Here is an 11,494-nt window from a genome sequence, read left to right on the forward strand (position 1 = left end):
CATACAAAAGATCTCACTTAGAGGAGACAAAATCTAAAAAAAAATACCAGTAGCATTGCAATTTGAATAGGTAAAGAAATACCATCAACAATGAAAAATATCAAAGAATTCTATCGGCTTCTTCTTGACCAATTAACTGACCTTATGAACTGATCCAGTGTTCTGCTAATTGAGCAACAGGAACTGCTGAAATGTACAGTCAGAAAGATTGTTGTCAGTATTGCAGTATGTCACTACATGTCAGATGTCTGCATCAGGTGATGATCCTGTAGAACTGCCAAATTGCTTGGTGATCATTTTACGAGAAAGAAACGACACCTATGGGATCCTGCTAATGGCTAATCCAAATGTCCAATGAATGAAATACAATAAACAATAATTACCAGTCGATACAATAATTAGAATATAGAATAAGTGATCATAATTAGAAAAAGAACCATTGCTTACATTACCACAACTGGATTTCTTTTTAAGTAGACAAAATTATGCATCATTAGATAAATTATCAGAGAATTACCATAGCCAATAATCCTAGTATTTAATAATTCAAAGCTGTTGAATTTGGTTGTAATGCTATCACTTTTTCTAGGGCGCAGGTGTGATTTTAAAAATAATGTGAAATAAGAAGTTTTCTATTAAGTTATATGCAGCCTTATAATGAAGAAATAAGATGTCGATACAGGGAGAAATAAAGTCAGGTAGAAAAGCAAATACTCAGGCAGGTACTTTACTGAAAGGCAAGGAGAGACAATTAGTGCAGAAAACAAATGCATTAGTCATATTAGACTTCAGAGTGGAAAATACAATCCTGAGTTCCATAATTATTTCACACAGTGGTGGAAGGTAACATGAAATAATGCCACATTTCAGTATCCATGTATATGATACAGTTTTAGACGCTAAACGAAATCTTCCCTCATCACTGTTGACAGTTAGTTTGATGTGATATAAATCCAGCCCAATTCCTAGCACCCAATTCACCCCAATATCTACTAACTGTTATGCAGTTATGGATAAAAGGTTATTCAAATACTTTCTCCCATCACTTTTCAGAAACTCTTCCTTCTATTGGCATTCTTTGAAGTATAGGTGATAACAAGCAAGTAAAAACAGGTAAGATAGCTCACTGCATTGTTCTTGCTTGCAAAGAATGTTAAAAAAGGACATAGCAAAGGAGATATTATCAATTTCCTCGGATTACAAAATACCAGAAACTGAACTAGGTCAGCCCTACAAAAACTGTGGCTGCAAAAGCAGGTCAGAAGCTAGCAAGTGTGTGGCAAGTAACTCACTTCCTGACCTCTCAAAGCCCATCCACTACCTATGAGGCGGATATTATGAGATGGAATACTTTCCACCTGACTGGATGATTGCAGTTCCAATCATACTTAAGAAGCATGATGTCATCCTGGATAAAGCAAACCGCTTGATTGGCAGCCTATTACACCTTCAACATTTATTCCTAATACCACCAATACACAGTTTCAGCAGTGTGCACGATCTACAAGATGCACTGTAACAACTCAGCAAGTCTTCTTAGACAGCACCTTCTAAACCCATGGCCTCAACTATGTCGAAGGACAAGGGCATCAAAAAAAAAGGGAATACCACCTCCTGCAAGATTCCCTCCAAGCCGCACACCATCCTGATTTATTTATTATTTAGGTATATTCAGAAATTTCATCCCTCATATGTACCTTCTTGAGCTCAGTGTTGTTGGTTGCCCCTACAGGCAATCAGAGTGTCTTACCTTGAAAGAGCTGATTCAGAGGACTGCCATTGTTCTGATGAGATGTTAAGCTGATGCCCCAATTGCTGTTATAGCTGGATGCAAAAGATCCCCTCAATGAACACAGTAAAAACAGATTATCTTGTAATTATCACACATCATTGTTGGTGGAAGCAAATTGACTGCTGCATTACAAGGGAGCCTACACTTAAAGTATCCTTCAGTTAAGTGTTTTGGAACATCCTGAGTTTTCAAAACCTGAGTCAAAAAGTCATTGAGATGTATATTACGGAAACAGACCCTTCAGTCCAACACGTCCATGCTGACCAGTTATCCTAAAAAATTCTAGTCATATTTGCCAGCATTTGGCCTATATCTCTCCAAACCCTTCCTATTCATGTACCCATCCAGATGCCTTTCAAATGATGTAATAGTACCAGCCTTTACCCCTTCCTCTGGCAGCTCATTCCATATATACACCTACCCTCTGTGTGAAGAAGTTCCACCTTAGAACATAGAACATAGAACAGTACAGCACAGTACAGGCCCTTCGGCCCACGATGTTGTGCCGAACTTTTACCCTACTAGCAGAAGTCCCTTTTAAAGCGTTCCCCTCTCACCTTTAACCTATGGCCTCAAGTTTTGGACTTGCCCCACCCTGGGGAAAAGACCTTGTCTATTCACCCTATCCATGCCCCTCATGATTTTATAAACCTCTATAAGGTCACCCCTCAGCCTCTGATGCTCCAGGGAAAATAGCCCCAGTCTATTCAAGCTCTCCCTATATCTCAAACACTCCAATCCTGGCAACATCCTTGTAAATCTTTTCTGAACCTTTTCTAGTTTCACAACATCCTTCCTTTAGCAGGGAGGCCAGAATTTACTCTTCTGGGTCGATGGTTCCACTATCTGTGGTTAGCTGCAGTTCATGGACTTGTGCCAGTTTAACATTTTTTGTGTAAACACAATGGGCTGAATGTTACTTTTTTTTGGCTGTGTAAGTTGCATTGAGTTTTTTGGAAGGGTTCTTGCTGTGAGACCAAACAAGATTTCTTGCCGTATGTTACCAAACATGCCTCATTAACTAAAAGTAAAATACAGCAGATGCTGGAAATCTACAAGTAAAACAGAAAGTGCTGGAGAAACTCAGCAGGTCTGGCAGCAACTGTGGAGAGAGAAGCAGAGAGTTTTAACGTTTCGAGTTTCATGTGTCTCCTTAACTACCTACCTTGGCCGACAGCATTCCTTTTGTGTTCTTGCCCCATCTTACCATGCGCTATTTCTAGAACAACTCAACACTCAGTGGATACCTGCTAAAAGACCAGCACAGTATCTTTGCCACATTTGAAAGGCTGAGGTGCACTCAAACACTGGTATTCCAGAGCTGCCCCGCTTGGTGACAGGGTCATTTTGAAGATTCTTGGGAGGGGAAGATGGTGCCATGTTTCTCACAGGGGCTTGCTCTCCTTAGAAGAGCATGGTGCAGGAAAGGAGCATCCTCTGCCATCACATCTGACCCTTCAGTCTGGTCCAAGGCCACTGCCTGGGTCAGTGTAGTCTCCATGGTGTAGAGGAAAAAGAATGTCGATGACCCTCTCCATTCTGCCAGGGTGACTGCCATACTCTCTTTCTTGCTATTCCAAATTCTATCTCTGCTACTGCAGCCACCTCATCGTCTGCCACTCATCTCCCCTCACTCACTCTCGCTTCTCTATTGACACCCCACCCTTCTAACCCAGCACGTACTCTGCGCTGCCTACTCACTCAACCTGGGCACCCCACCACCTGCACCAGCACCAACAGCTGTGCCACCCACTTTCGCCTTGCTAAATCTCTCCCTTTCTCCCATTCCAGCAGAATTCAGCCCAGGGTCGAGCAAAAAAGGTTCCAGACAGCTGGTCAGGTGCCTTGTATCTGGAGAGAATCCTGTCCTTCGCAGGAGAAGACTAGGACTGCTCCTGTAGAGATGCTGAAACATCCATGATCCACCAATCGATTAAGTACCACTCTTCATTCCATTGCAACTTTCACACTAACCTCACTATCAGTGTCATTTATTGCACAATACTTGTAATCTCTGGCCCTTCAACCTTCTCTTCATTGTGTCCTGCACCTTCTCAAGCTCTAAGGAAGAGAATACTGAGGTCTGCGAGGCAGCGTTGGAGAGGCTGCCTCCTGTAACCCCAAAAGCACAGATCCTGATATCTCGGTGGGAATGTCAGGCGTAGAGTGCCGGACCTTAAGCTGGTAATCACTGCACTGCGGCATCTCTGCAGCTGGCCAAGGAAGACATGCCCCAGTCTGCCAGCACTCGGTGGAGACCAGGCACCTGCTCAGTCCCAGGAAGGAGAGGATCCCATCATGTGGGAAATCAGGGACTTCATCCACATAGGCAAGGTGGAACAGGAGCAGCAGATAGGATTGTGGGATGGAATGGCCCTCATGGAGCAGAGGCTCCAGATGTGGAACCCAGCTGCCTCAAGTATCTGTATGGTTGCCACTGACTGCCAGGGCCAGCACTCTCAGAGCCTGCTCAATATGTACACAGACCTACACTAACCATTGGTCCTTATGACCAAGAGCACGACCATAGGGGGACAGGGAACCTTGAGCTCACTCCAGGTGAACCTTCCTCACAAGGAGACAGGGCAGTGTGAGGAAGCACCCAGCCAGTGGAGGAAAAACACACGGCTCCCTCAGGAGTCTCCTCTCAGGCCACTCCAGAGGTGGCCAGGCTCTCTATCTCCCCTCTGCAAACACCCTTCCGACCCTTAGATGTTCAAGACAGGGAGGGTCTACTCACCTCAACATATCTGACCTGCCCAGACGCAAGTGCCCTGGGGTTGCTCAAACCAAACCTCCAGGGCCAGCATGCTTCACCATCAAGCAGGATCCCTTCACTGAGCTGTAGAACCTGGGCCACGATGGTGGGACAGAGAGCAAGAGAGAGAGCGAGAGAGAGAGAGGGAGAGAAATGAGAACACCTTTTGAGGGCCCTTGTGCATGGGTGACAGCACACTATGCAAAGTTTGATGTTTGTGTAAATATGATTTTTTTTATGGCATCCATTTGCTTGACTCCTTGTGTGGGTCCGAATGTAATTGTTTGAGCGGGGTGCCTAACTTGATGCCCACACAGGCTGGATCCCATCGATCAATGCCTGTATTAAGAGTCTGTTGCAGCAAGTGGAAACAAGATGACCTGCCCAGGGCATTGGCAGGATCCTTAGGGGATACCAGGGATGACAGGGCCTGTGGATGAGATATGCATGTATCTGGTGCCCATGGATTGTGCCCTGAAATGCTGTTTGGTGCCAAGCAACATGGGGGCTCTTCACAGTCAGCAGTGTGGGTATCTATTCTGAATTCGATGTCAGGGATTCTTGACATCTAGCGTCTATGCCACATCTGGTCAGAAAGAAGGCTGAATATTCATGAGGTGGGGTGTGGCATTAACAAGGTTTTTAACAAACATTAATCACCCTAATTTGGCAACTCACCACTGCCTAGCAAGAAACGGTGCTTCACCATTCAGTAGATACATAGAAGATGCAGAAAGTCACTCTTGTCATCAAGACAGGCCTTGTTGGACTCATCACATCATTCTGGCACAAATTCCACGACGGCTCATGTTGTTCAGGTCCATATGGGATTCCAACAGTTTTTTTTTATAGGCTACTGAATGATTTCTCCTGTCTTTAATATCCATGCATGCCGATTGCAGATATTTTGCAGTAAATTTTGTTAATCACTGCTTTTGTGAAGTGCTACAATTTCTATTGGGACCTCATCCCTGTCCCCTGCAACAGGTCTTCTAAATTAGTGAAGCAGTTGTTGACTAACTTCCTATTAGCTCTCTCCTTTGTACCGTACTCTCCCTAAAAGAAATAAATTGTTCATATTAATCTATTACATTGGTAACTAGAGCTTCATCTGTAAAACAGGGTTCTTAAAATTAGCACCAGCTCATTTGTTACTTGATAGCTGAGTGAATGATTGGGTCATTGACACTGGTTAAGTGGCTTATTGTCTTCACTAGTTGCACTAAAGGATCACTACTAAAGGAACACATTCACTGTGTATTTTCCTATTACCAGGAGTGAAACCGTTGCACAAGAATCAGGTTTCATTCAGGTTCAACAGAATTTAATGGCAGGACCCACATTAGAACTTAAGAAAATATTTTACAATTTGATTGCCACATTGGTTTGCATGTTATTTGGGGAAAAAAAACACAAGTAGAGAATAGTAAATTTGGAGATTGCAATGGGAGTCAGAGTTCATGGGTTGTGAAAAGAGATTGAGCTTGAGTAGTCAGTGGAAGTACTCCTGCCAGTGGCTCAGAAACAGTATAGGAAATGCACTTGTATCCTCAACATTTAATCAAGAGGGTGTTAAATGTAATTCCTCGGGCTAAAGGGACAAATGAGTACAGGGAGAAAGCAGGAACAGGGGACTGAGTAGAAAGCAGGAACAGGGGACTGAGCTGAACGATCATTAGTGATCATATGGATGGTGGATGGCCTGCTCCTACTGATATGTTTCTATGTTAACTGTGTTTCTCTCTTTACACAGATGTAGCCAGACCTGCTGAGTTTCTCCAGCATTCTCTGTTTCAGTTGGAGTAGATACACCTATCTCACATGTCCAACCCTTCACATATCCCTTTACCAACCAGCGTTCCCAAGATCTAGGAAGGCATGGGTTAAAAATTAAAAGACTAGACAATGGAGGCACACAGTTTCCTTAATACATCTTACGGGTGTACCTACCTCTTAATAAAGGGCTGGTTTTCCACCATTCATTCTTAAAACAAGAAATGGGGATATTGAGGCTGGCATTTGGAAATTTAAAATCTTTGCCCCCTGCCCACCTGCAACCCTATTATCCTTTGGAGTTAAATTTCTTTGGATTATTCCCACAGTTCTATTAGCATATGTAGATAAAAATGTAAAGGAATAGGAGCTGGAGCAGGCTATTTGGCCCATCATCCTGCTCCACCATTCAATGAGATCATGGCTGATCAAATTCTTTACTAGTTGCACTAAAGGATCACCATTAAAGGAGCACATTCACTGTGTATTTTCTATTACCAGGAGTGAAACCATTGCATAAGAATCAAGTTTCATTCAGATTCAACAGAATTTATTGACAGGACCCATGTTAGAACTTAATAAAATATTTTCCAATTTGATCTCAATGCTCTGTTCCTGACCACTAACTACCTTGTCAATCAAACATTTGTCCAACTCAGCTTTGAATGTATTAAAAGACCCAGTCTCCATTGTTCTCTCGGAAACACTAAAAATCTCATCTCCTCCTCACCTCCATCTTAAATGGGAGAGCCCTCCATTTTAACTTGCACTCTGCATTTAAAGATTCTCCATGACAGGAAACACCCTCTCAGCATTGACACTGTCAAGTTTCATCAGAACTTTTACATGTTTCAATAAGATCACCCCGCACTCTTTCAAACTCCAATGTGTATAAGACAAAGCCCTCATCCCAGAAATCAGCCGAGTGAATCTTTTCTGAACTGCATCCCATGGCAGTCTGTCCCCTTCCTATATTAAATGTGACCAAAATTGTACACAGTACTCTAGGTGTTGTCTCAAATGAAAGATTATTATTTCTTCTAATTTACACAGGGAGTACCATGGCTCTAACTCAGTGATTCCCAAACATTTTTTCCAATCGGACTCCATCTCAGTTTGAAAATTACCACAAGCCCAGATGCCAACAGAAATGATTGAATGCTGACCCTAAACAGTCTCCAAAAAAGTGAAATGGCCACTCAGGATTGAGATGTGGAGGAATTTATTTACTTGGAGGGTGGTGAATCTTTGGAATTCTCTGTCAAAGGAGGGTTAGGGAGGCTCAGTTGTTGAGTTTTTTCAAGATTGAGACCAATAGAGTTCTATGTATTAAAAACATAAGGGGCAGGGAAATGGTGCAGGAGAATAGCATTAAAGCAAAAGCTCAGTCATGATGTAATTGAATGGACAGGGTTGATATGGATTGTGAAGCTGCAGCAATCACAATGGCATAGTGGTAATATCACTAGACTAGTAACCCAGAGATCTAGGCTAATACCCTGGGATATAAGTTCAAATCCTACAATGGCAGATTGAATTCTGCCAATCAATTCACTTGATTAAATTTAAGGAATAAATGTAGAATTTAAAAACCACTAGCTTTTAAACTAAATGTTCACCAATGCCTTTTCGAGAAGGAAATTTGCCATCCTTACCTGTTTCAGCCTACATATTGACTCTTAACTGTCCTCTGGGCAATTATGGATGGGAAATAAAAGCTAGCCTTGATAGCAAAGCATGTTTCCCATGGAACAATAAAAGAAAAAGAAAGAAAAGGTCCAATTAAGATGCCAAAGCCCTAACCAGATGACTTCAGTGTCAGAGACTTTAGTAGTGAAAGATGGGAAGGCCTAATGGGTAGATCTTGAAGGTTAATGGCTCTTCTAGTATTCTTTGTGGACTAGAAGGAGCAGGATTGCTGGTCTTGGTCCTCCCAGAAAACCTTCAGTCTGCTTCAGCCCTCCATTCAGTCTTCAAATTATGGCTGATGTACCCTTGTCAGTGCCAGGAACTGACCCCATAGGTTCCTGACCAGAATTTTCTACAGTGAGCATCATGTTTGTGCGCTGATTGGGATCCTATCACTGTTTCTGTGACCTCCAACTAGGATCATGACCCACAATTTGAGCATTGCTGCCACCAGGAATTGAAGCTAATTTTCGCCTTGTTGAACACAAGTGTCAGTGTTGATCACCACTTGGTTCAAAAGGTGTTTAAATAAATATTTTAAACACACAGTTCAACAACATCATCCAAATTTGCCCACTTATACCAAGCACTAAGCATCACTTTGTAACCTCTCTAGTTCAGAATGTTTGGTCCAATTCATTTCTGGATATTGACATTTTCTGGATTATAGGACTGGAGAATGCCCAGCCACAAATGTGTGAAGAAGAACAGAGGTTGATATAAATACTTACCTGAAAAATAAAAAAATGATAAAACATTACAAAGCAGTAACAAATTGCTTCACTATCCAAATAGTCTTCCATGCTTTCACTCCCAAAGTGCTGCATTAATAATGATGTGGATAAGGCTCACGCAAAAAGTTCTAGATGACGGATATTTCTGAACACTAGATTTCTAGATTAGAGAGGTCAGTGTATTAGGTCCAGGAAAATGAAACATGCGGCAGAAATCTCATTGACTTTGAGCTAAACCCTATTAAGACACTGCTTCTAACGAATGAGTAGAAAATCAGTTTGAATTTCACTGAGGTGGGAGAAAAAGAAAATTCAACTCCTGCTTTAAAACAATGACATTTTAATTTAGAATAATATCTGAAGATGAATTACATCAACACAATTTTTTTAAAAATACATTTACCTTTCATTACAACAATCCCCTCTACCATGATGTAAAATGCACTGCTAATGGCTCCTCCAGATCTGAAGCCATGTAACACACCCCTGCTATAACAGATTTTGTGTACTTGTAGGGAGGTTTAAGTATATATCCATTCCAGTTTTGGTATTGTAACATTGTGGGTTGGTAACAGTTTCAGGCAGGAGCAGACCAAAGGTCCATGAAGCCTACCTATCCAAAATATTCCCTTGTGCAGTTCTAATAGCACGGATGGTGCTGGTCTATGATTGTTGGCCATATTATGTAATAGAAGTGAGGTATACCATGAATATCCAGTACATAAATCAAGCTTATTTACGACTTTTTTACACTCAACGTTGTCACATTTGCATCAATGGCAACAGTCATTCACCAATTAGTCTAAAAACATAGCAGACCATAGCAGACACTTTTCCATTAGGATGACCTATATAATGTTATTTTACGGCACTTTAATCCATAGAGACAAGGACAAATCCAGTCTTGTCAGACTTGATATACTCAAACAACATTTTTTGGGGAATTTAAACTGGAGCAAGTTGATCCTTTTCCTCCACCAAAACACTCCACACCCCCACCCCATCCCTAACTGTTTCCCCCTTTTCACCATCAGGTAAAATGGAATCTTGGAGATTAGTCACATTTTTAGTTTGACATGAGATGAAGGAGAAAATAGTAATTTTCAACAATTTTAGACAAGTTCATGTTGGTTTCTATTTGCTGTGAAGTCACTGGTTCACAAACCATGCCTTGGGAAACTGCTGAATTTAATATGTTAGCAAAGGGATCTAATTAAAAATCTAATTTGTAAAACAGTGGTGCTTGATTGGAATGGGCATCATTTTGAAGAGCCAAAGTTATAGTCAGGGTACATTCTGTATACATGTCAACAATCTCACTGGGAATGTGGAAGCCACTCAAACATTTTGCCCCAGCTTAAACCTCACCTCACACTCATATTTGTAATATCTCTCCTGCTTTCTAAGTATAAACTACATATCCCACAGTGAACTGGGGCTCACTGACTGAAATTGCCCATAAAGGAAAAAATTCACACGCAGAGAAGTTTAGATCATTGCAGGAATTGTAGTTGTTTTAGGTTTGCAACACAGGAGCAAAAGCTAGAGCAGCTACAATGTACTTGAAGCGTGTTCACAAACTCCCATGTATGGTATTTAAGGGAGCGGCATCTTTACATTCGTAATGTCTTTTTTGTATGTTTGGATTGTAGGCCAATGTTGAACATGTGCATTACATTTGATTCATAGTGGAGAACATTATGTACTTCCCACTAATGCCCTGAAAGTGATGGCATGCTTGATGTTCCACCTTACAGAAAACACAAAAGTGACAACGCAGTGACTAAAAGCTCCTTTGAAGACAGCTTGGGTAGAATATGTTATCCATGTTAGTCAATCACCCTCTTATGGCAGGAGGATCAATTCATGATGAGATGGAGGTCAGACAAAGGGTTGGCAATCCAGCAGGAATGAAAGCTTGCTCCTTTACTTCAGGCGGTCAGTGTTGATACTACCATGTCCCATTAGAACTGAGATGCACTGCTTGGGTCGCATTGTAGTAATCGTACAATGGATGGGTCACTCTTGGCACCTTTAATGAATTCTTCAAGGGACAATTTACCTGCAGGACAGTTGTAAATAGAAAAAGGGTGCATTATCAAATTAATGTTCAGTTTTGAATGTTACAGATAGTTTTTACAGGCAGCTTGTGAAAGTGTGTTTCTCACTCAACTCTAATGAGACTGAGAAAAATCAATCTATTTTACATCAATTTTTCTCTTCTACTCTGTAACTGCTACAAATGGGCAAATGGTTGGCTGCACAAAGAAATTCAGGAGATTGATTGCTGAGCACTTGCTTTCAGGGACTTGTTTGAACTCCAGTAACTTTGAAAAACAAAAATTTCTAAACTAGCAGAAAAAAAGAAATAGGCACAGAAGAGGAAGTTGATTTGTGAGAAAGGGTGAAGAATTTCTACTTTCTACTGATCTCTAGTTTTAAGTTAACTGTACAAGAGGAAGGATAAAGTAATCAAAGTCACAATAAGTAAAATGACTTGAAAGTATAAGTTAAGGTATGGCAGGGCACCTTAACCAAGCAGAATGCCTGTCCTGTGGTGTATGGGTAGTTGTGAGTACTTATTGTGATCTAGATGAGTGAAATATCATCAACTGCACTGAGGTACATCTGTAAGGCAGAGGATTTCATTGATAGTGTGTTCAAAGAGGTGATCACATTGCGATTTAAGAGCAGCCAGACTGGTAGGGAACGGGTAGTCCAAGAGAAACAGACAGGTAGGGAACGGGT

The 11,494-nt window shown here is 41.5% G+C and overlaps 1 protein-coding gene across 4 annotated transcripts in view; it reads right to left on the reverse strand.

Moving 5' to 3' along the window:
- Positions 1-9,069: 9,069 nt before the first annotated feature.
- Positions 9,070-11,494, reverse strand: part of LOC109911371 (hippocalcin-like protein 1) — a 137,705-nt gene continuing 135,280 nt past the window's right edge. For 3 of the 4 annotated variants that reach the window (XM_048613291.1, XM_048613290.1, XM_048613292.1), the window contains one exon: positions 9,149-10,808. In XM_048613291.1, coding sequence (XP_048469248.1) covers positions 10,711-10,808 — 98 coding nt within the window. In that variant the 3' untranslated portion in view covers positions 9,149-10,710. Of the gene's footprint in view, positions 10,809-11,494 lie in introns of all 4 variants that reach the window. The other variant, XM_048613289.1, reaches the window with a different exon arrangement.

Source organism: Rhincodon typus, chromosome 27 (assembly GCF_021869965.1).
Source record: "Rhincodon typus isolate 14 chromosome 27, sRhiTyp1.1, whole genome shotgun sequence".
In the NCBI taxonomy this organism is placed as follows: domain Eukaryota; kingdom Metazoa; phylum Chordata; class Chondrichthyes; order Orectolobiformes; family Rhincodontidae; genus Rhincodon; species Rhincodon typus.